Genomic DNA, 26,006 nt, shown 5'->3' on the forward strand with positions numbered 1-26,006 from the left:
CTTTTAAAAAGATTGCTTTCAACAAATACCTAAAGATATGTGAAAAAGCTAATGATGTGTTGAGAAAAAGCAAAACTCAAAACTATATATGCAGCATGATCACAGCTTTGAGAAATATGCATATATGTCATATGTGAAGGAAAAAATTGGAAAAAAACTGTCAAAATGTTAGTATTTGGCTCTAGGTGGTGATATTGAATATATTTAGAAATTTACTTTTTTATACTTTATTCTGTTTTCCCCCAATTTTTAAAAAGTCATTTCATTTTTATTAAAGTTGTATAGGCACATAGTTTAAAGAGCCAGCATTTCTGTGAGATCCTATTATGGAGAAACAGGAGATTGCTGTCCACTTTCCTTCCAATTTAAACTCTTAGCTGTTTATTTTGCTAAAAAGTACCCTCTTTTGACTTCACACCATGAATGATGAGACTTTAGCTCTTTCATAGATGCTTTCCACTTCCCAGCCACCCTTTCACAGTAGCGAGATTGTAGTTCTGTTCCATCATTGATCAATGTTTAGATTTTCATCACTATGTTGGCACAGCTGAGCCATGTGGTGTACTATAATTACTCTTCCCTTTTGTGCCACTTTTTGTTCCCTGAAATTAGTAATTATATTGCTTCTTCCCTTGCCTTTTTCACTACATGCTTCGCTGTTTCACCCCAAACTTGCCTTTTCACACAATCAGACGTATCAGACTTTCTACCAGTTTCTTCTTGGAGTCCTCCCTCATGACACTTCTGATGCGCTCCTGTCTGGGCTGGTTGCCTCCAGCCTGCTGCACAGCTTGGGATTTCCCTTCATGGTTTTGGGGCTCCCTTGGGCTCTTTCTCTTGAGTTAGATCCCTATTTTATTTTTCATGTCTTCTTGGTTGATTCCCTCATTCTGCGGGAGCATATGTTTTATTAGCTTCCCGAGAAAAGGTGCATTGTAGGCAAAACTTTCGACATCTGGCATTTTTGAAAATCCTTTTACTTCCTTCAGACCTGATTGACACTTTGAAAATAGATTGGAAACCTTTTTTTTCACCTGTTAGCATTTTGAAGGTGTGGCTCCATTGTCTTCTAGCTTCTGTGTGTGCTGTTGAAAAGCCTGATGCCAATCTGATCCTTGATTTGCTGTCAAGAACCTGGTTTTCCTTTCTGGAAACTTAGGATCTGCCGTTCTAACCTCCTGAAATTTCACAATCATGGGCTTTGGGGTAAAGTCTAGCTGGTTATTGTGGACCCTTTCAATCTGGAAACTCATGTCCTTTGGTTCTGAGAAATTTTCTTGATTTATTTCTTTTAATCTTTTCATTTCCAGTTAATATTCCTTGTTACACTAGAACTACCAGTTTTTAAATATTGGAGTTCTTGGACTGGTCCTCAGTTGTTGTTGTTTTTAAAATATTTGCTTCCTCTGTGTTTTTGCTCTATTTTGGGGAGAGTTCCTCAATTTCATCATCCACCCCTTCTATCACTTCTTTAAATATGATACTATTTTTAATTTTTAAGAGCCTTTTTCTGTTCCTTTTCTTTTTTTCTTTGGCATCTTCTAAGTCTGGATTGTTTTCCTTTTTTGATTGAGTGTCTTCTTTAATTTCTCTGAGGATAATGATAGTTATTCAAAGCTTTTGCCTTCCTGCACAGTATCACGTTTTGAGCTCTGTCTTTCCTGGTTATTCCTCACAGGTCCACTCATTTTTATAAGAGTGGCCCTGGAGCATGTGAGCAGCTCTGTTTATAAGTGAAGCCGGCTGACTCGGCCCTTACTGAAAGTCAGGGTTTCCCCATCTCTGCACTATTGATATTTTGGGCCAGAAAATTCTTTGTTGTGGGGAGCCATCCTATGTATCATAGGATGTTTAAATTTTTTTTTTTTGGAATGTTTTATTTACTCATGAGAGACGGCGGGGGTCGGGGGGGGAGCAGAGACACAGGCAGAGGGAGAAGCAGGCTCCATGCAGAGAGCCTGACATGGGACTCGATCCTGGGTCTGCAGGATCACGCCCTGGGCTGAAGGCGGTGCCAAACTGCTGAGCTACGTGGGCTGCCCTCATAGGATGTTTAGCAGCCTCCCTGGCATCTTCCCACGAAGGTAGGAAGCACCTCCCTGTAGTACCTCACCCCAGTCATGACAACCAAAAATGTCTCCAGACATTGCCAGATGTTCCCTTAGGGCAACATCACCCCTCACTCTCCCTGGCACCCCCACTGGAGAACCATTGCTAGAGGTGATCTCCCAGGGCCTTTTCCCTGGGGAATCTTTCCCCTTGGGCTACTCATATTCCTTAGAAAAGAATCTTCCACCCTCCTGTCTGAGGGGCACGTGCCAAGCTGCCACTGTTCCGGGAGGTGAGTGCAGGAAGCAGAGTAGGGGTCTTACTGTTTGGTGTGTGTCCTGGCCTTGCATTCAGTCTGTTCAACTGGACCTTGTGTCCCCCCATCCAGGGAACCCTCTGCTCTACCCTCTCCAGACACTAACTACCCCCCGCCTTCTGTCAGGGTTGGGGAGAGTGCCCCACGACAGTGCATGGTTCACTCTGGGATTTAACTCCTGCGTAAGCAGGCTGACCTCATCCCTGGGTCTGTGGCTCCCGCCCACGTGCAGAAGAACACGCCGCTATACTTCCCACACCTGCACGGGGTTTGTGGTGCAGAATAGGGGCTTCCTACCTTTCCCCTCGTCGCCGGCCCCCTGAGGCTGCTAAGGCAACTCTCACTCGTTCTTCTGCCTCCCAGCTTCTAAAATTGTTTTGCTCTTGTCTGCTTTCCTTTTTGCTTTGTCCCTGGGGCTTTATGCCTTTTTTTTTTTTTTTAATTACTGTCACGTTAGAGGATTTTGGAGCCATCAGAGATAACTGCATGTGTTCAGTTCGCTGGGATTTAACTAAAGTCATATCCATTTTTTTATGTAACTAGAAAACAAATTTTAAAATGAAGTTATAGTGATGGCTGTTCTTTCCGGGGCCTGCTGTCCAGTGTAGCTGTCCTCAGCATCAAGGGACTTGGGAAGATGAATTCGGAAGAGGCTTGCTGGGGATGGAGGCTTTGGAGCACACAGTGTTAGAAATCTTGGAGGAAATGTGTATTTTATGTGGGTTCTGAATCCCTGTGATGAACGTTTCCTTCCGCACGAGACGTGGCTTTCTAATGAACAGGATCGGCGTGTCCACCACATCCAGCATCTGAACCGTTGGCAGAGCTAGGTGGACACTGATATCCTAATTGTGAAATTTCTCCTTTGCTAGACTTTCTGTAGGGTCTCTATAGACCATGACTTTCCAGTTAACCTCTTTTTCAGCCAGGCCAAGACATGCTGTATTAGGTTACAGCTTTCTTTACTTACGTTTTAGTTCCCTTGATTGGATTTGGGTGTTTTCCAGGGTGACCCACGCTGCAGATGACTAATACAGTCACAGTTTGATTTGCATTAATCTCATTCTCAAAATGTTGCCTTATGTCAGATTATTAGGGTGTCCTACCATAGTTCCCCTTGATTTAGTAACCCTACCTACAGGTATTAATGACAATGGGAAGGAGCACTTTCAGCTCTGGGGACAATGGTAAGGGGAGGGTCTGGACAGTTTTCTTAGGTGAGAAGATGGCACATGTATGTGTAGGGTTTGGGATGAGGAGGGGGCACAGTTAGGACAAGGTATCCTGGGTCAAGAGAAAACACAGAGGGAGGCACACAGGAGAGGAGCAGACTGTCTCCATTGGGTGGCCACCAGGGAAGCCGGTAAGCAAGGTAGGGAGGGCATTTGATGTCAGCTGTGGCTAGCCTCCACCGCCAGGCTAAAGGATTTGGACTTTCCAAGGGGTGCAGTGGGGAGCCAGGGACGTCTTCTGAAGAACAGTGTCCTGGTGGGAGACTAACAGAGAAACCTTAGGTCATGTGGATTTTTCCACGCAGCCTCTTATAGTCCTCAAGAGTGGACCAAATGTCTCCCCACTGAATTTCTGTGCCACTGAGCACATGCATTTCTTGTCATTAATTTTATGCCTACATTTGAGGCCTTCTTTGGACTTGTTGATTTCATTTAGCTCTAACAACGACCTTATGAGGTAGGTGATACTATCTTCCCGTCTCACATTTGTTTTCTTAACAGATGAGAAAACAGACCCAGAGACACTAAAATAACTCATAATAACTCTTACGGGTTACACGGATGGCCCATGAGTGGCACATCGGCTGGACCTCAGACCAAGCCCTGTGATTCCTCGTCTGTAATTCACTATTCCAGGGCCCTCCCCCTATTGCCAGTGTCTTACTAGATGGCCTAAGTCACCTGTGTCCTCCAAAGGGACCTGTGTGCTGTTTGATTTTCCAGGCAGCACATGACACGCTCAGTAAAGGCATTGACCTGCAGGACTGCGGGCTCCAACAGGTCTCGCCTTAGTGGGCAATGGATGGGGCCAGACCAGAGGGCCCACACCTCCAAGATTGAAAACCATGCTGCCCCCATCCCTCCCAGCCCCCCTGACCGGCCCAACTGCTCCGGCGACTGTCCGCACCACTTCACCTAGTGCCCTGTGCTCCGGTGCCTGGGAGGGCGGGATCACAGCACTTGGCCCCGTGCCGCCCCCAAGCTGTCCAGAGGATACACGAGAGAGTGGACACCCGAAGCCACTGGAGTGACTGTGTCTCTGGTGCTTTTGTCACCAGGTTTCATTGTTGCCATCTTCCTGGTCTGCCTGTAGCACTCCGTCCCTTTGATTTCCTTTCCCCAGCTCTCCATTTGCTTCTGGACTTGTCCCAGCCCCCACCCAGCTAGGTTTGTTTGTTTGTTTGTTTATTTATTTATATTCATGAGTGACACACAGAGAGACACAGGCAGAGGGAGAAACAGGCTCCACGCAGGGAGCCCGACGTGGGACTCGTTCCCAGGACCCCAGGATCACGCCCTGGGCTGAAGGCAGACGCTCAACCACTGAGCCACCAGGTGCCCCCCAGCCAGGTTCTTTGCGTAGGGAGGCCCCGCTTCTGAATTGGCTGAGCCTCTTGGAGCACGTGGATTGCAGGTGCAAACGTGGGTCCGCTTAGCACCTCACGGCCAGCCCTCCGAAGCGCCGGCAGCTGTGTCCTCCGCGAGCCTGTGGGGGCCCCCCGCGGCCCCGCCACCGTCCACGTGCCCACTCGTGCTCTCCTGCCCTCACACCTCGTTCACCTTCATTTTACAAAACATATTTGAAAGAAGTAAATAGCATATTCGAGGTGTATTGGTGCAATTCAATAAAACGCCCGACTTCAGTCCTTGCCTGCCATAAGCATGGGCATTTCCGAAACCAGCAACACCCCTCAGTGTGAGTCACAAAGTCAACTTTGCCCTCAGCCCTCCTTTGCCACCTGTCTATTCCTCTGCCCTGAATTGATTGAAACGGACTGGAGGTGGCTGGGCCTGGGCCCGAGCTAGCAGCCACCATGTGGGCCAGGAGCCTCCCGTCCTGTATGCGGCTCCTTCAGTCCAAAGCTTAGTCCGTTTGTAGAGAAAGGAAGCAGAAGGGAGAGGCAGCTTGCACAGGGCCACGCAGCTAGTAAGCCTGTGATTCAGAGATTCCACAGGTCTTTGTCCAAAGCCAATGATCTACTGTCTGGTTAAAACAAAGGGTCAGGAGGGGTCTAACCTAGTTCTTGGGACTGCATCCCTGCCTCACCTCTGTGCCACTCTCCTGTGCCTCTGGACGCCTGATGAGCTGCTTCAAGCCTCGGCTTCCTCCTCTGTAGAGTGGGAGCTGCCCTCTCTCGTAGGCTAATGGTGCGCGTGCAGTGGGAGAGCTGGAGTTTGCATGAAAACTGGACCAAGCTGCTCTTCTTGGCGCTGGGAAATGAAATAAATTGGAGCAAGGTGGTGCAGTTGTGTGTTCCGGGCCTGGAAGAGCTCTGTTGGGAACCTTCCATAGTGCAGAGCTGGAGGGGGGACAGGTGGAGTGGGGGTACAGAACACTCAGCAAGAAGGGTAAGCCACACTCAGCGCCATGGAGGAGGGTTGTGGTGATCCAGCTCAGGTCCCGAGGAGTACGAAGCATTGGCTGTTTCTGGTCTGTGCAGCGCCTCTCTGAATTTCAAATAAATCTCTGTGAGAGCATGTGTGTGTGTCTGTGTGTATGCACGTGTGTGTGGGGGGGACACACACAAGGTCCCCTCTTTGCAGACTTGTGGACCTGTATGCATTTTTTTTTTAAATTAAGGTGAAACTGACACAACATAAAATTAATCCTTTTTAAAAGATTGTTTATCTATCAGAGAGAGAGAGAGAGAGCATGAGGAGGGGCAGAGGCAGAGGGAGAAGCAGGCTCCCTGGGGTGCAGGGATCCTGACTCGGGGCTCAATCTCAGGACGCTGGGATCACCACCTGAGTTGAAGGCACACACTTAACCGACTGAGCCACACAGGGGCCCCAAATTCAAAGTGTACAATCCAGTGGCATTTAGTACATTCACGCTGTTGCACAACCAGCACCTCGATCTAGTAGCAAAACTGCTCATCACTCTAACATAAACTGCTTGCATTTTTTAAAGGATCTCTTCCATGAAAGTGTGTTGGTGAACTACATTAGGTTGTCCTGATTTTAACTGCCCGCCCAGAAGTCTTCCTCATCTCAGATGGCAGATGGCACTGTATGTTTGGCCAAGGAGTGTGGTTCAAGTACTCAGATTCCAAATGGACATGTTAGTCATGGTTTAACTCCTTCATGCTGTTTGGGGCCTCATCTGGGCATGGAGAAAACCAGCATTTCAGGCTTAATCAGAGTGTAGCTCCGGGCGTCCTCTCTTGTTGCTTGGCTGCTGTCTTCTTAGTATATTAAGAGCCCAGGGATGCCTGGGTGGCACCGTGGGCCAAGCATCCACCTTCGGCTCACATCACGATCCCGGGATCAAGCCCTGCGTTGGGCTCCCTGCTCAATGCGGAGCCTGCTTCTCCCTCTACCTCTGCCTGTCCCCCTGCTTGTGCCTCTGCGTGTGCTCTCTCTCTCTCTCTCTGTCAAATAAATAAATGAAATCTTAAAAAAAAAAAAAAAAGGCCCAGGAGGAGTAACTATGTATGTAATGAGTGTCTTCAGGCTTTGTTAGCATTTTCATGGCCTCAGAGGCAGAGAAAGGCAGGTGTTATTGCACAGCTAAGGACAATGGTGTTGCCTCTGGATTTGGCTCACGCATAACTCCCAGGTCTGGGTGGGTTATCTGTGTTCCATGTGTGGTCCCTCCAGTGCTCACTGTGGGAAGCCCAGGTGACCTGTATCCCAGAGGTTGAGGGCTGCTCCCCTGGAAGTGTCAGCCCTGATACTCCCATAGGCCTCCCACTGTGTAGCTATCCCTGGGGTAGCACCTACTCCACTGTGACACACAGACCACAGCACTGGCTGATATAGAGCGGAGGCCCCAGATCATTCTATGAGCTGCAGAGATGGGGCCAGCGAGTGGCAAATCCTTATATACTGAGTGGGGTGGATAGGAGGAGGGTGAGAAAGAAGAAAAGCAGCAGAAGGAGAAGACGGATGAGGGGTAGCTACCTCATTCAGATCGGACTTCTTAGGTCATGTGCGCATCCAGGCACCAATGACTATGGCCCGCGGGGCAGGGAATGAACCCCTTGGAAAACCCAGGGACTACTCCATCCTGATTGGACCACTTAGGTCAGGTGCCCACTCGGGAACCAGTGGCTTTGACCGGACAGTGGCAAATGGAACTCCATGATTGGCTTAGTCTAACCGGGATTTCTTTTAGCTTAAGTATGGATAGACTCCGGGTCCCTGGAAGCATGTGTCTGGGTGGAGGAGGGATGGGTCTGAACTAAATCAGTTTTGGAAGACAGGAAGTGGGAGAAGGGTGCTGGGCAGGCAGTGAACGATTCAGGGAGTCTGGAGGATACTGGTAGGAAGAGAGGCAGTGCTAGTACGTGGAAGACTTGAGGTGGCAGGAGGGGCCCAGGGTGCCCGGGAAGCACAGAGCAGTGGGCGCTTCATCTGAATTGTGGGTGCGGAGAAGGTTTGTTGGATGCAGAGATTTTTAGACCAAAGCCTGGAAGATGAGCAGGACTTGCCCAGGTAAAGAAGTCTGGGAGGGGAAGGACAGTGGGCCACTGGGCAAGGGGCTGTCTTACTGGGTATCGAGGATGTTTCGGGGTCTGGCTCTGGCCTGATGGGTGGTGATATCTTTTACTGAGATGGCGAATGCAGGGGGAATTGCAGATTTGAGGGAGAAGAAATGATTGTAGTGCAGAAATGTCGAAATTTGGGATGCTTCTGATCCAGCCAAAAGGAAGCATCTAGAGCTGGGTGTGGCACTCAGAAGGCAGAGAGCTCCTCCACATACACTATTCTGACCTCGTACTTGACATCTCGAGCTCAACACGTCCAACCCTGGCCTCTTGAGTTTTCTCCCTCCTGTGCTTCTTCAGCCACAGGTTTCATCATCTCTGTATAAGACATTATCCATTCATCCAGCAGCACAAGCTGAACCCTGGATTCTTCCAGAGACGTCTCTCACCTTCAGCCCCACATCCAGCCCATCACCCAAGCCTGAGTCCCTTCCCGAGGTGGATCTAGGAGCCACCATTTCTCCAGCTGCCAGCTGCTACCACTCAGGTCTCATTACCATCTTCTCTCACCTGAATTACAGTACCCGCCTTTCTCCAGGACTCCAGCCTGAATTGCCTTTTTTTGTTTTAAATAGATTTTACTTTTTATTCATGAGAGACACCGAGAGAGAGAGAGGAGAGAGAGAGAGAGAGAGGCAGAGACACAGGCAGAGGGAGAAGCAGGCTCCACACAGGGAGCCTGACGTGGGACTCGATTCCGGGACTCTAGGATCAGGCCCTGGGCCAAAGGCGACGTTAAACCACTGAGCCACCTGGGGATCCCCCTGAATTGCCTTTTTGTTTTTTTAAAAAAATTGACATGACTTTTTTTTTCCCCTGAACCTTTCAAGAACTTTCCATTACAGTAGGCTCCGGTCCCGGAGGGCTGCCTCTGCAACCCTGCCTTGTCTGTCACTCTGGCCTTTCTCAGGACCTCAGTATCTGTCGGGGCCATTCTGCCTCAGGGCTTTTGCACACACTGCCCTTACACTGTCCCCCGCGTCTCAGGTTAGATGTCTCTCCCTCCAAGAGGTCTTTCCTAACCCCCAGACTGAATCTGGTCTCCCTGGTTATTCTCTCTCCCCCATCCCTGGCTCTTGGGCTTCATAACAACTATCCCGATTTGCATTTCTCACCACTTTTCGGTCTCATTTTGCTAAATGCCTGGCTCAGTGCCTCAGCTCTATCAGACCCATTTCCCTTTTTTGTAACAAACGTGTCTCTTTTCCTTATCCGCAGAGGCAATCTACAGGAGGTGTACTCTGCACACATCACTTTAAATCAGTGTAACATCTTATGATATGAAGGAGAATAAAAAGAATACTTTCTTTTCACAATAAAAATAGTTATTTTGGTATTAAATTCATAAGCTCCCGGGCTGAGTCCTCATAGGTCACAATGAAGTAAGTAGTCAGATGCCTACACCTACAGGTGGAATTGCCATGAATGCCTAACTAGGATGTTGACGAATGTCATAGCATTTTATGGGTTCCACGCTAAGGGCGACGTTGCCAGGGGCGTGTGGTTTTCTACAATGGTAAGCAACTCCTATAACGTTTTGAGCAAAATAAAGTACAGTCTTCCTTTCTCGTTCAATTTGCGCTGAAATGACCTTCCTAGAAAATTCATAAAAACAGTGCAACGAATACTTGGTGCTTTTATACGCAGCACAGTTAGGTCGTAGATTCAGGTAATTATAAAAGGATCTTTCGTGTTCATCAACGCCTGGCAGATGTCATTTTTTGTTATTTCTTGAATAGTCCCTCACCATCATGTGGGACCTGGGACTGTTTTTCATTACACAGGTTATGTAGTACGCTGGCTCCCATCCCTAAATGCCCGTAGAGGTCCCCCATTCATGTTGACAATAGAACCCCCCCCCAAACGTATCTCCAAAGATCCCCCAACATGGAGCAGTAGTGCTGTATTTGAGAGGCACCTGCCTTTCCTATTATCCCGTGAACTCGTGAGGGCAGGGTCCCCATCTGTTTTTCATTGTAGCATACACAGTGCCCAGCACCTAGCTGGCGGATACTTGGTGGAATAAATGAATGAACAAATGTTCCGCCGACATGAAATTTATGTCAAGAAAATTAGAAAAGGACTATCCCGCATGGAAGTGTGACCTGGCATTTACCTTCTTGATGCATGCCTTAGGCCAGCTGACCTCCCTTTTAGTGAAAGAGACGTGTAATTATAGCTGCAGACAATGTAGAAATTCAGCTCTCAACCCTTTACAACAAGGGAAGTCGTCTCGCTGTGCACAAAAGAAATCACACAGGCTCTGAAGTTGTGGTTTGTCTTTTTTTGGAAAGTCAGGCTTGTGTGTTGAAGAGCTCAAAACACTTGACCAGCTCTCTCATTTATCTTAACATGTGTATGCTATATTTATTCTCCCGTCACAGATGGGGAAATGAAGCTTGCCTAAGGGCCATATTTAGCTAAGTCTTGATCCTCTGCCTTGTGGGGTCAAGGCAGATAAAACAGAACCCTAAAGCTTGATTTTTAGCCAGTAGTTGAAACCTCCTCCCACATTAAATCTGTTACTAGGGCTGCCCACAAGGGTGAAAAGTATTAGTTTGAGCATTTTTAACCATGTGATATGGCCATCCAGTACAAGCCTCTCCTTTTGGAGATGAGAAAATGCTGGATCATAAGGACGTGGTCAGACAGCGGCAGAGCTGTTCTCCAGGGCACTCTCTGCTGCCTCACGCCTCATTTTCTCTCCTTTTTCTCCAGCCCATCTGAACAGGACTTATGATCATTCAAGCAGGCAAAAGGAAGGTAGGGATGGAACAGAAGCCAAAGATCCGGTTCACTAGCTCTCAAGTAATTGTTAAATTAACTGGAAGACCGACTTAACTACGAATCAACACACATGAAAATGACAATTGCCAAAAGTTAGGAGCTGAACCTTCAGTTTCAAGAATTTTTTTTTTTTTTTTTTTTACAGACAGCTACTCAGGCCCTATAAATAGCACTTCCCAACCCAACTAAAGATCAAAAATAGGGGCACCTGGGTGGCTCAGTGGTTGAGCGTCTGCCTTTGGCTCAGGGCGTGATCCCGGGGTCCTGGGATCGAGTCCCACATTAGGCACCCTGCAGGGAGCCACCCTCTCTCTCTGCCTATGTCTCTCCCTCTCTCTGTGTCTCTCGTGAATAAATAAATAAATAAAATCTTTTTAAAAAATCAAAAAATAAGTGATACAGCCAAATATTTGGGAACCTTTTGAAACATTGACCTCTAATAAAATTCTTTCTCCTCCCCCAGTGCTCTTTAGTTCAAGGAGGGGGTGGCCAAATTCAATAAACTCATTACTGATGTTTGATAAACCAGCTTCTTAAAGTGCTCCCCAAAGGGTGCACAACCCAGCTTCCTTAAAAAACAGATATTTTTAAATATTGTATTTATTTATTCATGAGAGACACAGAGAGAAGCAGAGACAGGCAAAGGGAGAAGCAGGCTCCTTCCAAGGAGCCTAATGCGGGACTTGATCCCAGCACCCCAGGATCAAGCCCTGAGCCCAAGGCAGATGCTCAACCATTGAGCCACCCAGGCGCCCCCCCCCCCAAAAAAAACAGATATTTTAAAGGGGAGTGAAAAAGTGGTATTTTCATTTTGCAGAGTTAAATGCAAAATGAACTCAAAGGTGATGCAAGCACTTGACAAAGGAGACAGGGACTCACAGGCTACTATTATGGTGAATTACAGCAGAAGTGTTTATAAGTTGGATTTATGACAAACAGCTTTTCATCTTCAGAAGCTAGCTGCAGTGCACGTGGCCTCTTGGCTTTAGGAGAGAGCCCTTTGTGGGGTGGGGCGTTCCAAGAGCCATGCCTGATACCTATTTTGGGCTTCTTACTAGAAACAGATGTTGGGTTAGAGATTGCTACTGTGCACTTTGGAAGGGACAGAGTTGCTCCTTCATGTTCCACAAGCCACCAGTCTCAAGAGCCATTTTTACTCGGTCGACATACATTTTCTCTATTCCTTAAAGGAGTCAGAAACTGCTCTACGCTTTAGACATCTGGGGCTTGTCTGTTAAAGAGTTATTTTGCTGTGGTCCTACTTTTTCTCATCATAGGTTGTTACAGAGGAAGACTCTTGTAGGTTTTGATAAATGACTATTTTCTAAATTGAAGTAACAGCCTGCATTCTTGGGCGGTATAGTACATTTTCAGAGCACTTTGCAGCCTTCTAAGCATTTATCCCTGACACTCTCCCAGTTTGTGGACAGAGACACTGAGCCTCTAAGAAAGAAGTGAGCTGACCAAGGCCACGTGGCTGGTAGGTCGTGTATGTGCCAGTCCTTTCCATTGGGTAAGGCACGACTCAGATGCTGGCTCTCCTGAGTCTTCTCTTAGCATCACCTCATTTACTGTAACTCTTAGTATTTACCCCATTCTGGCCTATGATAAAGTGTTCGCCTATGTCTGTCTCCCTTACCATGAACCGCCTCTGAGCAGAGACTGTTAGAAATGTTTGTGTCTCTCCCCACCTTCCAGATTCTTCCTCTTTGCATGCCCCAGTCTCTTCTAGGCTGTGGCCTGGAGGTCCACAAAGCACTGGTGAGGTGCACAGACACATCGTGCATACCACTGCCTTGTGAGCTTGGTGCCTTTTCTTGGACACACAGATATGAGAGCACTTTGCATGTGTAATTAGGTGTTTTACAAATCAGATATGATCTGAATCTTGTCCTTCACTTCCCAGATGATTACACTTAGCACCATTCTGGGTACGTGGTTGGTGCTTATGAATGTTTCTTGGATGAAGCATTTATCTAGTTCACCTACTCTAGTTCACACTTCTTTCATTCATTTTTTTTTAAGATTTTATTTTTAAGTAATCTCTTCACCCAGCGTGGGGCTCAAACTCACAACCCTGAGATCAAGAGTTGCACGCTCCACGGACTGAGCCAGCCAGGCACCCCACGACTGTCGTTTTATATGTATACATCCTGAATTCCCAACTAAACTACAAGCTCCAGAGCAGACAGTTCCTTCCTTGTGTGTATGTACTCCTAGTACATCGCCCATGGTATGGGCTCAGTGAATCTCGCTGACTGAGTTTAAATGATCAGTGTGTGATAGCATGCCTGCTAACAAAGCATGGCAAGGCCTACACCGTCCACTGTGCGTGGTTTTGCTTGAGCTGTGTACTTCGGATATGTATTTTAAATAGGCACACACATCCTAGAAGCATGTATTTTACCCAGAATTCCCAAAAGTAGGAGGGAGCCCAGGTCCACAGGAAGGGGATAGAGGTGGTGCAGAAGCGCTCTCTTTTCCCGTCAGAGCCCGATTCTTCAGTGTCCTCTTGTTGGCGGATTCTGGGCAGGTTGTAAGAGTATGATAGTTTTCACGGGTCAAGGTTGTCATCATCACAGATCAAAGGCTCTTGACAGGAATGGAGGGCCTCCTCACGAAGCTATCTGAACACCCTTTTTAAAAAATTGATAGTTCTGGCACTTCGCCAGTTGGGTAACAAGCTGAAGATTTTACTAAGCCGCCCAACAGTCCTGTTGACTGAACTTGCTGTAGGTTTTCATGGTTTTGATGTTAAGATAGTTGTTTTTAAGTTCTCTACCCCCATTGGGAAATATTTAAATATCTGCCTCTTTGGGGGTCAAGATTTACTTATTTATTCACAAGAGACACACAGAGAGAGGTAGAGACACAGGCAGATGGAGAAGCAGGCTCCTCAAGGGGAGCCCGATGCGGGACTCGATCCCGGGACCCTGGGATCACGACCTGAGCCACAGGCAGATGCTCAACCCCTGAGCCACCCAGGCGTCCCTAAATATCTGCCTTTTTAAAACATTTGAACTGAAATAGAATTGATTGGGTTAGGAGGACGCCAGAGATTCGGCTTGGAGGATCTCTGACTTCGGTTAAGTGGCTGTTTAAAATTAAGGGCTGTTGCTCCCTTTCTTTGTGATGCCAAGAGTTTCAAATGTAAAGCTGGAGATGAAAAGTTCCTTATGTTTCAGCTTATTTATCCCCAAATCCAAATCTTCACTGTACCGGAAGTTCACCCGGGACACTGCACAGTGGGGGTAAAACAATGTCATATGGTGATGCAGGATACAGTATGCACGGGGGATAATTTATTTTTTAAACTTGCTATCTGTTATTGGACATCTAATTACTCAGGCTGAATAGAAGCAGAAAGGTCTCCTTCTTATAATAACTGCCAGTTACTTAGCCACAGATTAGAGGCAGAAGTTCATTTTCAGTAGTTCGGACAGAAGAAGTAACATAGGAGTTCTAAACATACTTGTCTTTGTGAGTTTTTTTTTTAATAACCTCAATCCATCACAGTTTAATTATTCCAACAAAATCTGCAAGTTAACAAGTGTCTAGAAATGATTAATTTCCTTCCTATGTGTCTGCATGTATCTCAGCGAGGAAAGTCTGTATTTGTTATGGTTTATGAAAGGCATCTGTACAACAGACCTGTGTTCTATAGAATGTTTGCATTAATGTTATTAAGCATTTCTAGAGAACCTCGCATTCACTCACTCTTTATTTCTTGTAATCTCCTTCTAGAGAAAGTACACGTTATATTCCCCTGGTGAGGTAAATTTGCTTGAAAAGTAAAATTTTCATTACAGAAATCTAATTTGATTTTTTTTTTTTTTGGTCACATTTTAGTCTTAAGGCTCTTGAGTTCCAAAATGACTAATTAGGACAATGATGATATAGCATTCTCTTTCATTGATCTGATAATTATACTGTCCTTAAGGGACCTCAGTTTGTTTTGTGTATCTTGATGCCAGAAGAGAAAATGTTACTTCTCCCAAAAGAGCTTCTTCTCTGCAATGGGAGAGAGCTGCGAAGCCAGCCCTGGTGGGAGATGGAGGGCCCGCTGCGTGGATTTGCAGAGGAAAAGGAGAATCGGTGTCCCGTGGGATGAAGGATTTATGTTACAGTGCTAGAAGAGGTCTTGCATGTGCCTGGCACTATGCCCAGTGCTTTCGTCGCATGATTTCATTGATTCCTCAGAATCCAGGGAGATCGTATCCTTGTTTCTCGTTCTGTGAAAATTGATATCCAAATATGGACAAGGAGAGATTTTTAACAAGAACACCCACCCCTTCACTGCCTGACCGTGCTGAGCACACGTTTGCTCAGGAACCCAGAGTTGCCAGGTGGAATGCTAGGATCAGCGCTGACCCTGCTTCCCCGCCGTGGACGTGCAGTTGGAAATAGCAGAGCAGAAAGTGAATTTAATTCATGCACCCATTCTGCTGGGTAACGCTCAAACTAAATTGTGAAAACCTGTTATAATGTTTAACAGTAGCCCTCTTAAAGTGACCGGCAGGGGTGCAATGTATTCCGCACCCATGCTACCGGATTTCTTCATTAATTAATGCCATTCATTAATGCCCTAGCATGGCTTTATTCAAAAGCAGTTAGAGGGCCCCTGTTTTAAACAGGAAGGGTAAAGAAGATTGGAGATGGCATTTCCCCCTCGGCCTGTGGCGGCCAGCACCTAAGAAACCTTGCGCTGCCCCTGGCTGCAGGCTGCAGCTGTGCTTTCTGAAAGCATCACAGAAAAACAGAAGGGCTGACTCCCAGGTCAAGAATTTGAGGCTTGAACACACTTGGTTGAACATTCTAGTAAGGAAAATGTCAGAAGGTGACACGAAAGGAAAATTGTCCCACAAGGGAAATGCTACTGCTCCTGCTGAGCCACGAGCACAGGGTGTTTTTAACAGGTTCCGCGTTCACACGGTTCTGGTCGGGAAGGGGTGGGAGGGGTGGTGGCTGAGGTGAAGAATAAAGTTTCCCTGAAACCAGAGGAGAATCGAACCACGGCAGAAATGGGAGTCCTGATGGTTCACTCATCGGAATGGAAATAAGCAGAATATCTGTGGCATAGAAAGGAGTCTAAGCAAAACAAGATCTTCTGCCTTTTGTGATGGAGAGATCCCGAAACAGCCATCGGTAGGACAGCCCTTCTGCGGAATTCAAAGCAGCAGTTTAAAATTATGTAGTAGTCCAGGGTGCCTGGGTGGCTCAGTGGGTTCAGTGAATGACTCTTGGTCTCAGCTCAGGTCATGATCTCAGGGAAATGAGATCGAGCCCCCAGTCGGGGTCTGCACTCAGTGGGGAGTCTGTTTCTCTCTCTCTCTCTCTCCCTCCCCCCACCCTCGGCCCCTCCCCCTGCTCTCTCTGCCTCTCTAAAATGAATAAATAAATCTTTAAAGAAAAATAAAATTATATAGCAGCCCAACGTATTCCCGTGTGGAAAGATCTCCGGGAGATACTGAAGGATGCAGAACAACACGGATCGCTTGATCTCTTCTATGTACAGATGTTGGAATACGTACAGTTGTTGGTTTACACATGCGTAGAAGGAGAATTGGGAAGGTACACCTGAAAACACCTACATTTGGGGAAGGGAATGGAAATCGAAGAGAAAAGGGGGATCTTTGTGCGTACACTCTATGTTTCTATCTTTTTTTTTTTTTTTTTTTTATTTATTTATTATAGTCACAGAGAGAGAGAGAGAGGCAGAGACATAGGCAGAGGGAGAGAAGCAGGCTCCATGCACCGGGAGCCCGACGTGGGATTCGATCCCGGTTCTCGACGTGGGATTCGATCCCGGTTCTCCAGGATCGCGCCCTGGGCCAAAGGCAGGCGCCAAACCGCTGCGCCACCCAGGGATCCCCTATGTTTCTATCTTTAAACTTGCACGCACGCGTAATTAAGAAAACAGTATAAAGAGGGCAAACAGATATTCAAGGTCTCCGTGTAATGTGCAGTGGTTAAGGCGTAGGTTCTGGAGTAACACTGTCAGGGTTTGCATCCTGTCTCCTTCCCACTGGTTGTGCACCTTGCACGGGTTATTTCACTTCTGTGCCTCCTTTCCTTCCAGTGGAAGACAGGGTAATAGTACTTACGTCATGTAGCTCTTAGGAGGATGAAATAAGTAATGCGGGGGAGGGTGCCTGGATTATATCCTGACACTCCGTAAACATTCAACATCTGGTAGCCGTTATAAATTAGGATCATCAGACAAGGTGTAGCTTCAGTCAATTCTTTGTGTAAATTTTGCAGTTTAACGTGTTTCTAGTGGCGGCTTTAGTAATTGCGATACATTTTCTCCAAGTTTTGTTGTAGTTGTTAATGATGTTTTCATACTGTTGGTAATCCCAAGAGGAAGAACAAACCAATGGAATTATCTTGATTTTTGTAGAGTGCCAGACATTGTGTTTGTGGAATTCTCCTGACTTTGCTTCTTCGGCCACGTAACCTTATATACCTGCTGTTGATAAACTAGAGAAATGGGAATAATGAGGTCTTTCTCTCTTCCTTAGGAAGACTATGATCGTCTGAGGCCTTTATCTTATCCAATGACTGATGTCTTCCTTATATGCTTCTCTGTGGTAAATCCAGCCTCATTTCAAAATGTGAAAGAGGAGTGGGTACCGGAACTTAAGGAATATGCACCAAATGTACCCTTTTTATTAATAGGAACTCAGGTATGCCTGCTTTGATGTTACCCATTTAAGAATAGTCTCTTTGGCCTATCTCGTGCTGTTGCTTTCAGAGAAAGAAGGTTTAGCAAATGATATGCATGTTTAATTTCAATTGCAAGTTGTAAAAATACTATTTCTTATAGAAAAATAAGAATTTGGTCAAAGTAAAAAAAAAAAAAAAAGAATTTGGAATTTGGTCAAAGTAGTGCCAGAGGAAAGCAATCATATGGGTTGTTTTTTTTTTTTTTTTTAAATGAGTTGGTTTTAAAAGTGAAGTTCATCTGTTTAATCTTCATTTGGTATGTGGGACTAAATGGGACTACATGCTTTGATTTATCTTTAAAGACTTGTAACATTATGGGATATTGTTGAACTTTCTTGATTAGATTGATCTCCGAGATGACCCCAAAACTTTAGCAAGACTGAATGATATGAAAGAAAAACCGATTTGTGTGGAACAAGGACAGAAACTAGCAAAAGAGGTAACAGAACCTTTATGAAATTTAAAAAGAAATGTCAAAGCAGCTCAGGTAATAATAGCTAACATTTATTGTGCATTTACTGTATGCCAGGCACTGTGCTGAGTGCTGTACGTGTATTACCTCATTTACTCCTTGCACCTCTACTCGGGTGGGTCTGACTACCACAAACGGGGACTTGGCGATGGCAGGTAACTTGTCAGGTCCCATAGGTAATAAATGGCAGAGCTGGGCTGCAGGAAAGGCCGGACCACAGAGCCCGGCACTCGCACCTGCACGACAAAGCCAGTGATATTTTCCTAAAAAGTTACCTGAAGAAAGAGGCATCAGAAAAAGCCCTTTTAAATCTCTTAAATGTTTATACTGTGCCAAAGCAGACTCTGTCTTCTGTTAAGACCCATAGAATTGAGGGGGAATGGCATGGGGTGAGTTTAAATTTGCAGTTAAAACCAAAAAGTTATGGTTTGAAAAGAAACGTGTTGAGTTTTCTTCCAATCTTTATGAAACATAGAAAATATTAGCATTCTAAAAAATATACAACTGTGACGTGCATAAAACTTTTAACTTTTATTCTTCCTCACCCTGAAGTTAGGCTTACTTTTCTCTCTCTCTGGCCCTAACATTATTGGATTCTGTTTTTTAGATGTGACTCTAATAGGACTTTTGTGGAAACACAATCTAATAAGGTCTTTTTAAATGTACTATTAGGAGGCAGAAGAAAGCAAGAAAACTTTTTGGAGGACATTTTTTTCCTAAAACAAAAGACAAATAGCTTCACTAACAAATCGCTTTAGAAATTCCATGTAGTAAATTTCATAATCTCAGGGAGAGAAAGAATTTCTAAAACTTCATAGAGGTAAAATTGGCAAATGAAAACATTGGTGATTTAACTACATAAAAATTTGATACATCAAATGCCAGAAACACAATGGGAAGTCATGAAACAAACTTGATATGTATGGCTGAAAAATGGGTTAATATACTTAGTATACAGGAATTCCTTGCAAATGAATTAATCAGAAAAAGACATATATTACCCCAATAGAAAAATGGACTTAGAACCTCAATGGAAAATTTACCAAAAAATACAGATTGCCATTGCATATAGGAAGTGTGTTCAGAGTCCTCAGTAGTCAAATGTAAGTTCAATTTACCCCTATTAAATTGGCAAAAAAAGAGAGAAATTAATTATAATAGCCACTGTTCCAGGGGTGTAAGGAAATGGGCACTCTCTTGTTACCGTTGGTCATTGAGGAAAAGCAATCTTGACAATATGCAAAAGCCTCAAAGTCAGGCATACTTTTGATCAGGCAATTCCATATGTAGTAATTGATCTTTAAAAAATTATTACAGGGGCACCAGGGTGGCTCAGCGGGTTAAGCATCTCCCTTTAGTTCAGGCCATGATCCCAGGGTACTGGGATTGAGTCCTAAGTTGGGCTCCCTGCTCTGTGCGGAGTCTGCTTCTCCCTCTTCTCCTGCCATTCTCCCCAGCTTGTGCTCTCTGGCTCTATCATCTGTCAAATAAAATCTTTAAAAAAAAGTTATTACAGAGATGGCTACAAAGTTGCTGCCTTGTTTCTAATTGAAAAAAAAAAAAACAAAAAACAAAAAAATCCTGCTTCTATTAAAAATTTAGTTACACATGTTGAGATGTTTGTATTTATTATGTAGTTTTAGGGGAAAAAAGTGGTTGCAAAACACTAGCACCCCACTTATAGGCCTGTTGGCAGCAGAATACTTTCACCTGGCCCCCTTGCAGGCCCTCTCCTGGTTCCGTCCCCTGGCAATGGCCTCTCCTCCATGTCTCCTCTCCCCGTCTCCGTGCTGGATGCCCAGGGATCAGCACTCAGCTTCTGGTACAGCCTTTCTTCTGCAGCTCCCCTCACTAGGCCTAGGCGAGCTGCTGTCAGGCCGGCGGTTTGCAAAGTCTGCCACTGAAGATGCCCAGATTTCTATCTGCAGCCTGACCACCTCCCTGAACTCTTGTAGACTTGGTTATCCAGCTGTTCCCTCACCAAGTCCATCTGGGTGGCTAAGCATCTAAAAATTAACATGTCCAAAACGGAATTCCTAATTTTATCCTCCGTGCCTGTCCTCCCGGTTACTCATCTCAGAAACCTTGAAGTCACACTTGATTTTGCTCTCGCTTTCCTCCTGTCCCAGCAACCCTGGGGCAAAAACCTACCGTTCTGACTTCAGAATACATCCAGTATCCAAAGTATTCAGAATACACCCACCATCTGCTCCTCTGAGTCTGGCCGGGCCCCTCCATCCCTGGCCTGGATCACTAGAACGGCTCAGACTCCCCTTTCTGCTTCTGTCTGGGACCCCATGGCCATCTGTTCTATGTTGAGAACATAGCAGCCCAAGTGAGTCTTTAAAAACACAAACTCCACCAGGTCACTGCTATGCTCAGAATCTTCCCGTGCCTTCCCAGCTCGCTCACAGGGGCCAGAGTCCTCACACGTGGCTGGCTGCATGGCTGCCTCACTGCTTGTAGGGCAGGCACATGGCCTCCTTGCTGTGTCCCCAAAGTCTTGTACGTCAGGGCATTAGTACTTTTGCTCTTCCATCCACCTAGAGTGTTGCTCCCCGTGCAACAGGGAAGTATTTTCTCACTCCTTCCAGGTCTCTGCTCAGGTACCACTTTCTCAGTGAGGCCTTGCCTGGTCTTGGCCCCACTCCCTGTCTTCCTCCAGGCCACATGCTACCTTCTGACATTCTTTCCCTAGCAGCTTGTGGTCTTCTCCCTGTAAAGTAGAAGCTTCGTGAGAGCAGGGCAGACTTCATTTTGTTCTCTGCTGTATTCTCTCGTCTGGCAAATAATAATGCTCAGTAGATTCCCAGTGACTGAATGGAGCCTCTCTTAGAGTAGAAGCCAAAGTCCTTACCCTCCTGGCCTCAGGGCTGCCTCCCTGGCCTGCCTCGTGCTGTCCAGTCCCTGCCGCTCACTCTCTCCTGCCATTCTGGCTTCTTTATTATTCGCTGAACGCTCTGAGCATGCTCCTGCATCAGGGTCTTTCCATCTATGGCTCTTTCTGCCTGGAACCTCTCCCCGTAGGTATCCCTCAAACCACTGTCGAGAAGCTTCCCACCCTTGCACGACCCATCTCCCCAGCTTTTTTGCTCTGAGGTACGCAGCACCATCTGCTCTTCGCTCTCCCAGGAGAATTTCAGCAAATGTGAGCATCACACAGCAGGGACTGTGGTCTTTTGTTCAGTTCTTTCTTTGACATTATCTCTAGCACCTAAAACAGTGCTTGGCATATGGTAGGTAACCAGTAAATACTTGATGAATGACATAAATTTTCATGGAATAAGTGTAGAAGGATATTTGCTTACTTTTGTGTGAGCTACCTCTGGGTTTCATGAATATGGATGATGATTTCATTCCTTCGGCATAGCTGTATTTTCTCATTTTCCTTTTAATGGTGTGTTGTGTCATACCAATTGTGTAAAAAAGATTTTATATGTTTGTGATTTTTTTTTCTCCCTCCCAGATAGGAGCATGCTGCTATGTGGAATGTTCGGCTTTAACCCAGAAGGGATTGAAGACTGTTTTTGATGAGGCTATCATAGCCATTTTAACTCCAAAGAAACACACAGTAAAAAAAAGAATAGGATCGAGATGTATAAACTGTTGTTTGATTACGTGAGAAACATCTTCAGTGGCCAACGAGACTGTCCATTTCTCTCAAAAAGCATATGAAATGCTACAGCTATACCCAGACCTCTTTAAATAATGAAGCAGTTTAAAACTTGAAAGAAAAAAACAAAAAAAAACAAAACACCTTGTCCTCAGAATTCTATAAAATTCATTAAGAATGTTTCTTAAAGGTCCAAGAAGCAGCAAACAGCATCTGAAGCCACAATCTATTATAAATACTTTATTTCAACTAGGAGGTACAATCTCTCAGGGGTTTCATAGTTTAAAAAGCTACAATCACATCATGTTGTAACTACATAAAAAATAGTGCTGTAAATGGAACTGCCTGGCTTAGACCACATACATTTCTGCACAGTCTTTATGGAATCTGCACAAAGAAATCTCTTCTCCCTTTGCTCCAATTAATTGTTCTTGTATGTAAGTTGCTTTCTATTCCAGTATATCCAGAGTGGGGAAATCACAAGGCCAGCCACGTAGCCAAAGGTCGCTCCAAGCGTGCAGGAGATGGGCCATACCTAAGAAGAGAATGTAGGAGGTCAAAAAGAACAACTGTTTTTATTATTACTTGAGCACAATTTAAGTGTAACGTAAATATTTCTATATTAAAGCTTAATGTGCTTTCTTAAAGAATGCCAAAAGTGTAATAAGGTCATAACTGCATTTATCATAAACACTAAAAATGTACACATTCTAGTTACTGTACATTCGGCTGTAACAAGGCTTCTGGCAACTGTAGATTTAGTTTGATGCTGCCCAAACTGCATGAGATACACCCTACAACTACAAATTAAAATTTTGGGTCAGACTTTGTCATAATCCTGGACTTGATATAGCTGTCTGAAGTAGTTGACAATTTTGTCTTTTAATTTCCACCTTGGCTTATGTATCAGATGACATGAGATGTGTGTATGCTGACCAAACTACGAGAAACTTTACATAGCGCTGAAGAGAACAGACCTAGGATTCAAGCATGTGACATGGAATTTATAACGAAGCAACTGCTTCCATAATAATACTGATGTCACCTTTCAGACACAGGTATTGGAACCACAGCAGAAGTTCTAGAACTACAACTTATGTACACACCTAGATAGAGTGTCAGTTAAATGAAATACTGGCTTCTAAATACCCATTTTCTCCAACTGTATTGCATTTTGCAATATTACATCAAGCAAGCCAGAAGTAAATAATGTTCATTTCTTTCATCCACAAGCAGTGCATGCTAGTCCCTAGGTGAAAGGCCCTGCTTTAAAAAAAAAAAAAAAATTATGTGCATCCGTGAAGCTTATTTGGTATACTGGAGCCATTTCTAATTTTTCTCTGGGGGATCAGGCCACAGAACTGTGTTAGAGGTGAACCATCTTAATTACTATTTCCGTAACCTAATTAAGCTTCCTTGTTTGGTCTGCTATGGATCTGCTTTGTTCCAAATGCCATGCAACAGACAATAGTGTTAGACAAAGTTTCAGTTTGAATAAATTAATGCAGTTCAGAGAAGCATAATCTAACCCATAAATTTTTCTCCAGCCTTTCCTACATTTAAACTTGCTGTTGACTAAATTATGATTTATTTATGTCTTTGGTGAGCTTCTGTTAATTTTCATGACTTGAGCTAATAGCTGTGTCTACTGCACAGATTGGGTAATGGAACACTAAACTTTTATACTTGAAAATGACAGCCTTAAATGCTCATATCAGTCACAAATCTAGGATGTACTGTCTTGTATGTGAGCTTTGTAGAGATTTTTAAAAATATAAGCATCATCTTCCCCTTTGAAGAGTGGAGAGTCTACTGAATAACTAGTCAGGATCTTTCTTTCTGAACTGGACAGTGGATGTCTTCCTTCTCCCAAAAGCGATGGTTCACATTAAGTACCATGGCCTTATGTATGCTTAAATGGAATCTTTATATAACTCATTTAATTTGGGTCGATTAATTAGATTAATTAGTTATTTTTAGATAGAACTGAAAGGAATTGCATAAATCAATTAGTATATTAACTAAGCTGTCCAACACATGGTATAAAGGAATTAAGACAGTAAAGAATTATACATTTCCAACTCGCCTTTGGGAAATTGATGGGGATTTTTTTTTTTCCTCAAATTCACCTCTGAAACTTTTTCATACTTGGTTTACTAGACAATAAAAGTTAAAAATCAAGAATTTGATCTGCCCTAAGAGAAATGGACTAGGAATTGGGAAACACAAACTCTGGTGTCCTTCTGTTTCCTGCCTGGGCCTCAGTTTCTTCATCTATAAAACATGGGAGGTAGAACTAGAGGACCTCCAACATCTCTCCCATTTATCAACTCTTACGATTCTCTTCTTTCTTATTCACAATATTCATTGTTGGACATTACCTTTTCAGCTGCACATTCTTAAGATGGTAAAAATCCTGTATATAGATTATTAGAACTCTAAGCAAAGATGATTATATCATCTGAACCTGAGGTGCCTTAGGTACTCTATTGACCTTGATGGGGTTTGGAGTTTCCCATTGCTTATTAAGAGCCTTTTCATTGCTTTGATTCCTTCGTATTTCTTTTTGCACTCAATCCTTCCCGCCACCCTAACTAAAAACCAAAGATTTGTTTTCTATTCATGAGCAGATTGTAGAAAAATTTGCCTTATTTTCAGAAGCACGTCTTCATTAAAGACTTATGTTTCAGCAGAAATTGAGACTAATCACTGGAAGAACTAGCTCAAAGTAGCCAAATATCTGGGAAATACTTCAGAAATATCTTAGTGACATGAATTTTGCTAGTCAAAGCAAACACACTGCTTCAAATAAGGTCATGTATGAATGAACTTAAAAGAAACGTACAGTTAATTTTTTTGCATATAATCAATTCTGAGGTTCTTAAAATTTTAGGGGCTCCCTGAAATCTTATTTAATACTTTGCTGACGTGTACCCTTATTCTGTCTCTACAGATAGATTTTAGGTTAGCCCATGTTGAATTATCTTATTTCCAGTAAGTAGAGCCTGAATGAATGGTTTTTATTGTGAACTAGTTACTTTAGGCATTGCTTCCATTTGATTTTTAATTATTACTTTTAAGTACCAAATTAAATACTGGTTTGTTGGTTGTTGCTTTTTAAGTGATTGTTACTTTAACAGTGTCCCATCTTAACACATGGGGTTATAAATAAAATAATATGCATAGTTTACTACCTATGTAAAGCATTGAACTTCTTACCTTAGTAGTTTTTATTTAACACCCTATGTAAGCATTTGGGGTAATACTCATTTCTCTGTTTCTCATGGTGTGAGTCTAATCACCAGCCAAGTGTGAGCACCTGCACTTTGTTAAAAAGCGCGTTGTCAGAGTGTAGAAAGAATAATAATCCCTCATGAATCCCAGCCAAACTCCAATTTGGGTCACTAAGTTCTACTTGAATCACTTTGTAATTTCAGCATGGCTCTTTGTTTCCAAACACTCACGTCCACAGTCACACTCATGCTCTTTGAACAGCTGCCATACTGCACCTCCAATGGAATGCCAAAGATGAGCTATCAGTTTAAAAGTTGTGTCTAATGAGGGGTTAAGGCTCAGAGCATTTGCTATTTATTCAATTCTTAAGAAATCCATGCCATCATCAAGTTGAAATGTTGGACTGGCTTTGAAGACTAGTTGCTAGTGAGGGATCCAGCTTTCCTGCTGGGCTTTCCTGAAATAAGTAGCCCTTAATGGTGACACATTTTTTAAAGGAGAATTTCTTCGTGTAAGGGCAACCTTTCTGATTTTTTATTCCCAGGATAGGGAATGTCAAAAGGAGCAGCTGAAGGGAATTGGGGGAGGCTGCCCACTAAATCACCTTTCCTCTAAGGTTCTCATGATTGAATTTCCTACTGACCTTACAAATGCTTTAAAAAACTTAAAACTAGGGAATTCCCGGGTGGCTCAGCGGTTTAGCACCTGCCTTCAGCCCAGGGTGTGATCCTGGAGTCCTGGGATCGCATCCCACATCAGGCCCCCTGCATGGAGCCTGCCTCTGCCTCTCTCTCATGAATAAATAATTTTAAAAAAACTTAAAACTACACAATGGCAATAGATCTCATATTGACTTATCGAACCATCTTCTTCGCTTCATCTCGCATCGTCATACTTAACATCTTGGGGTTTCCATCTTACACACAGAGCTGTTTCTACTGAACATTCTTCATGCCACAAATAGGCTTATCATACTGGTATCATCTACTGAACAGACAATCCAACTGCAATGCTACAAACATTTCTCCAAATTATGGTCATCTGAGATGGCTGTATATAATTATCTTATTTTGTTTAAGGGAAATAG

At 44.3% G+C, this 26,006-nt stretch overlaps 2 protein-coding genes across 2 annotated transcripts in view; one reads left to right on the plus strand and one right to left on the minus strand.

Moving 5' to 3' along the window:
- The window catches only part of RHOQ (ras homolog family member Q), a 40,071-nt gene extending 15,196 nt beyond the window's left edge, over window positions 1-24,875 (plus strand). Inside the window, exons 3-5 of the mRNA XM_041757572.1 lie at window positions 17,396-17,560; window positions 17,944-18,039; window positions 21,539-24,875. Of these exons, the coding sequence (XP_041613506.1) occupies window positions 17,396-17,560; window positions 17,944-18,039; window positions 21,539-21,694 (417 nt within the window). The 3' untranslated portion in view covers window positions 21,695-24,875. The remainder of the gene's footprint in view (window positions 1-17,395; window positions 17,561-17,943; window positions 18,040-21,538) is intronic.
- PIGF (phosphatidylinositol glycan anchor biosynthesis class F) overlaps window positions 21,911-26,006 on the minus strand; it is a 32,954-nt gene continuing 28,858 nt past the window's right edge. The window contains exon 6 of the mRNA XM_041757571.1: window positions 21,911-22,220. Within this exon, the coding sequence (XP_041613505.1) occupies window positions 22,107-22,220 (114 nt within the window). The 3' untranslated portion in view covers window positions 21,911-22,106. The remainder of the gene's footprint in view (window positions 22,221-26,006) is intronic.

Source organism: Vulpes lagopus, chromosome 5 (genome assembly GCF_018345385.1).
Source record: "Vulpes lagopus strain Blue_001 chromosome 5, ASM1834538v1, whole genome shotgun sequence".
Taxonomy (NCBI): Eukaryota; Metazoa; Chordata; class Mammalia; order Carnivora; family Canidae; genus Vulpes; species Vulpes lagopus.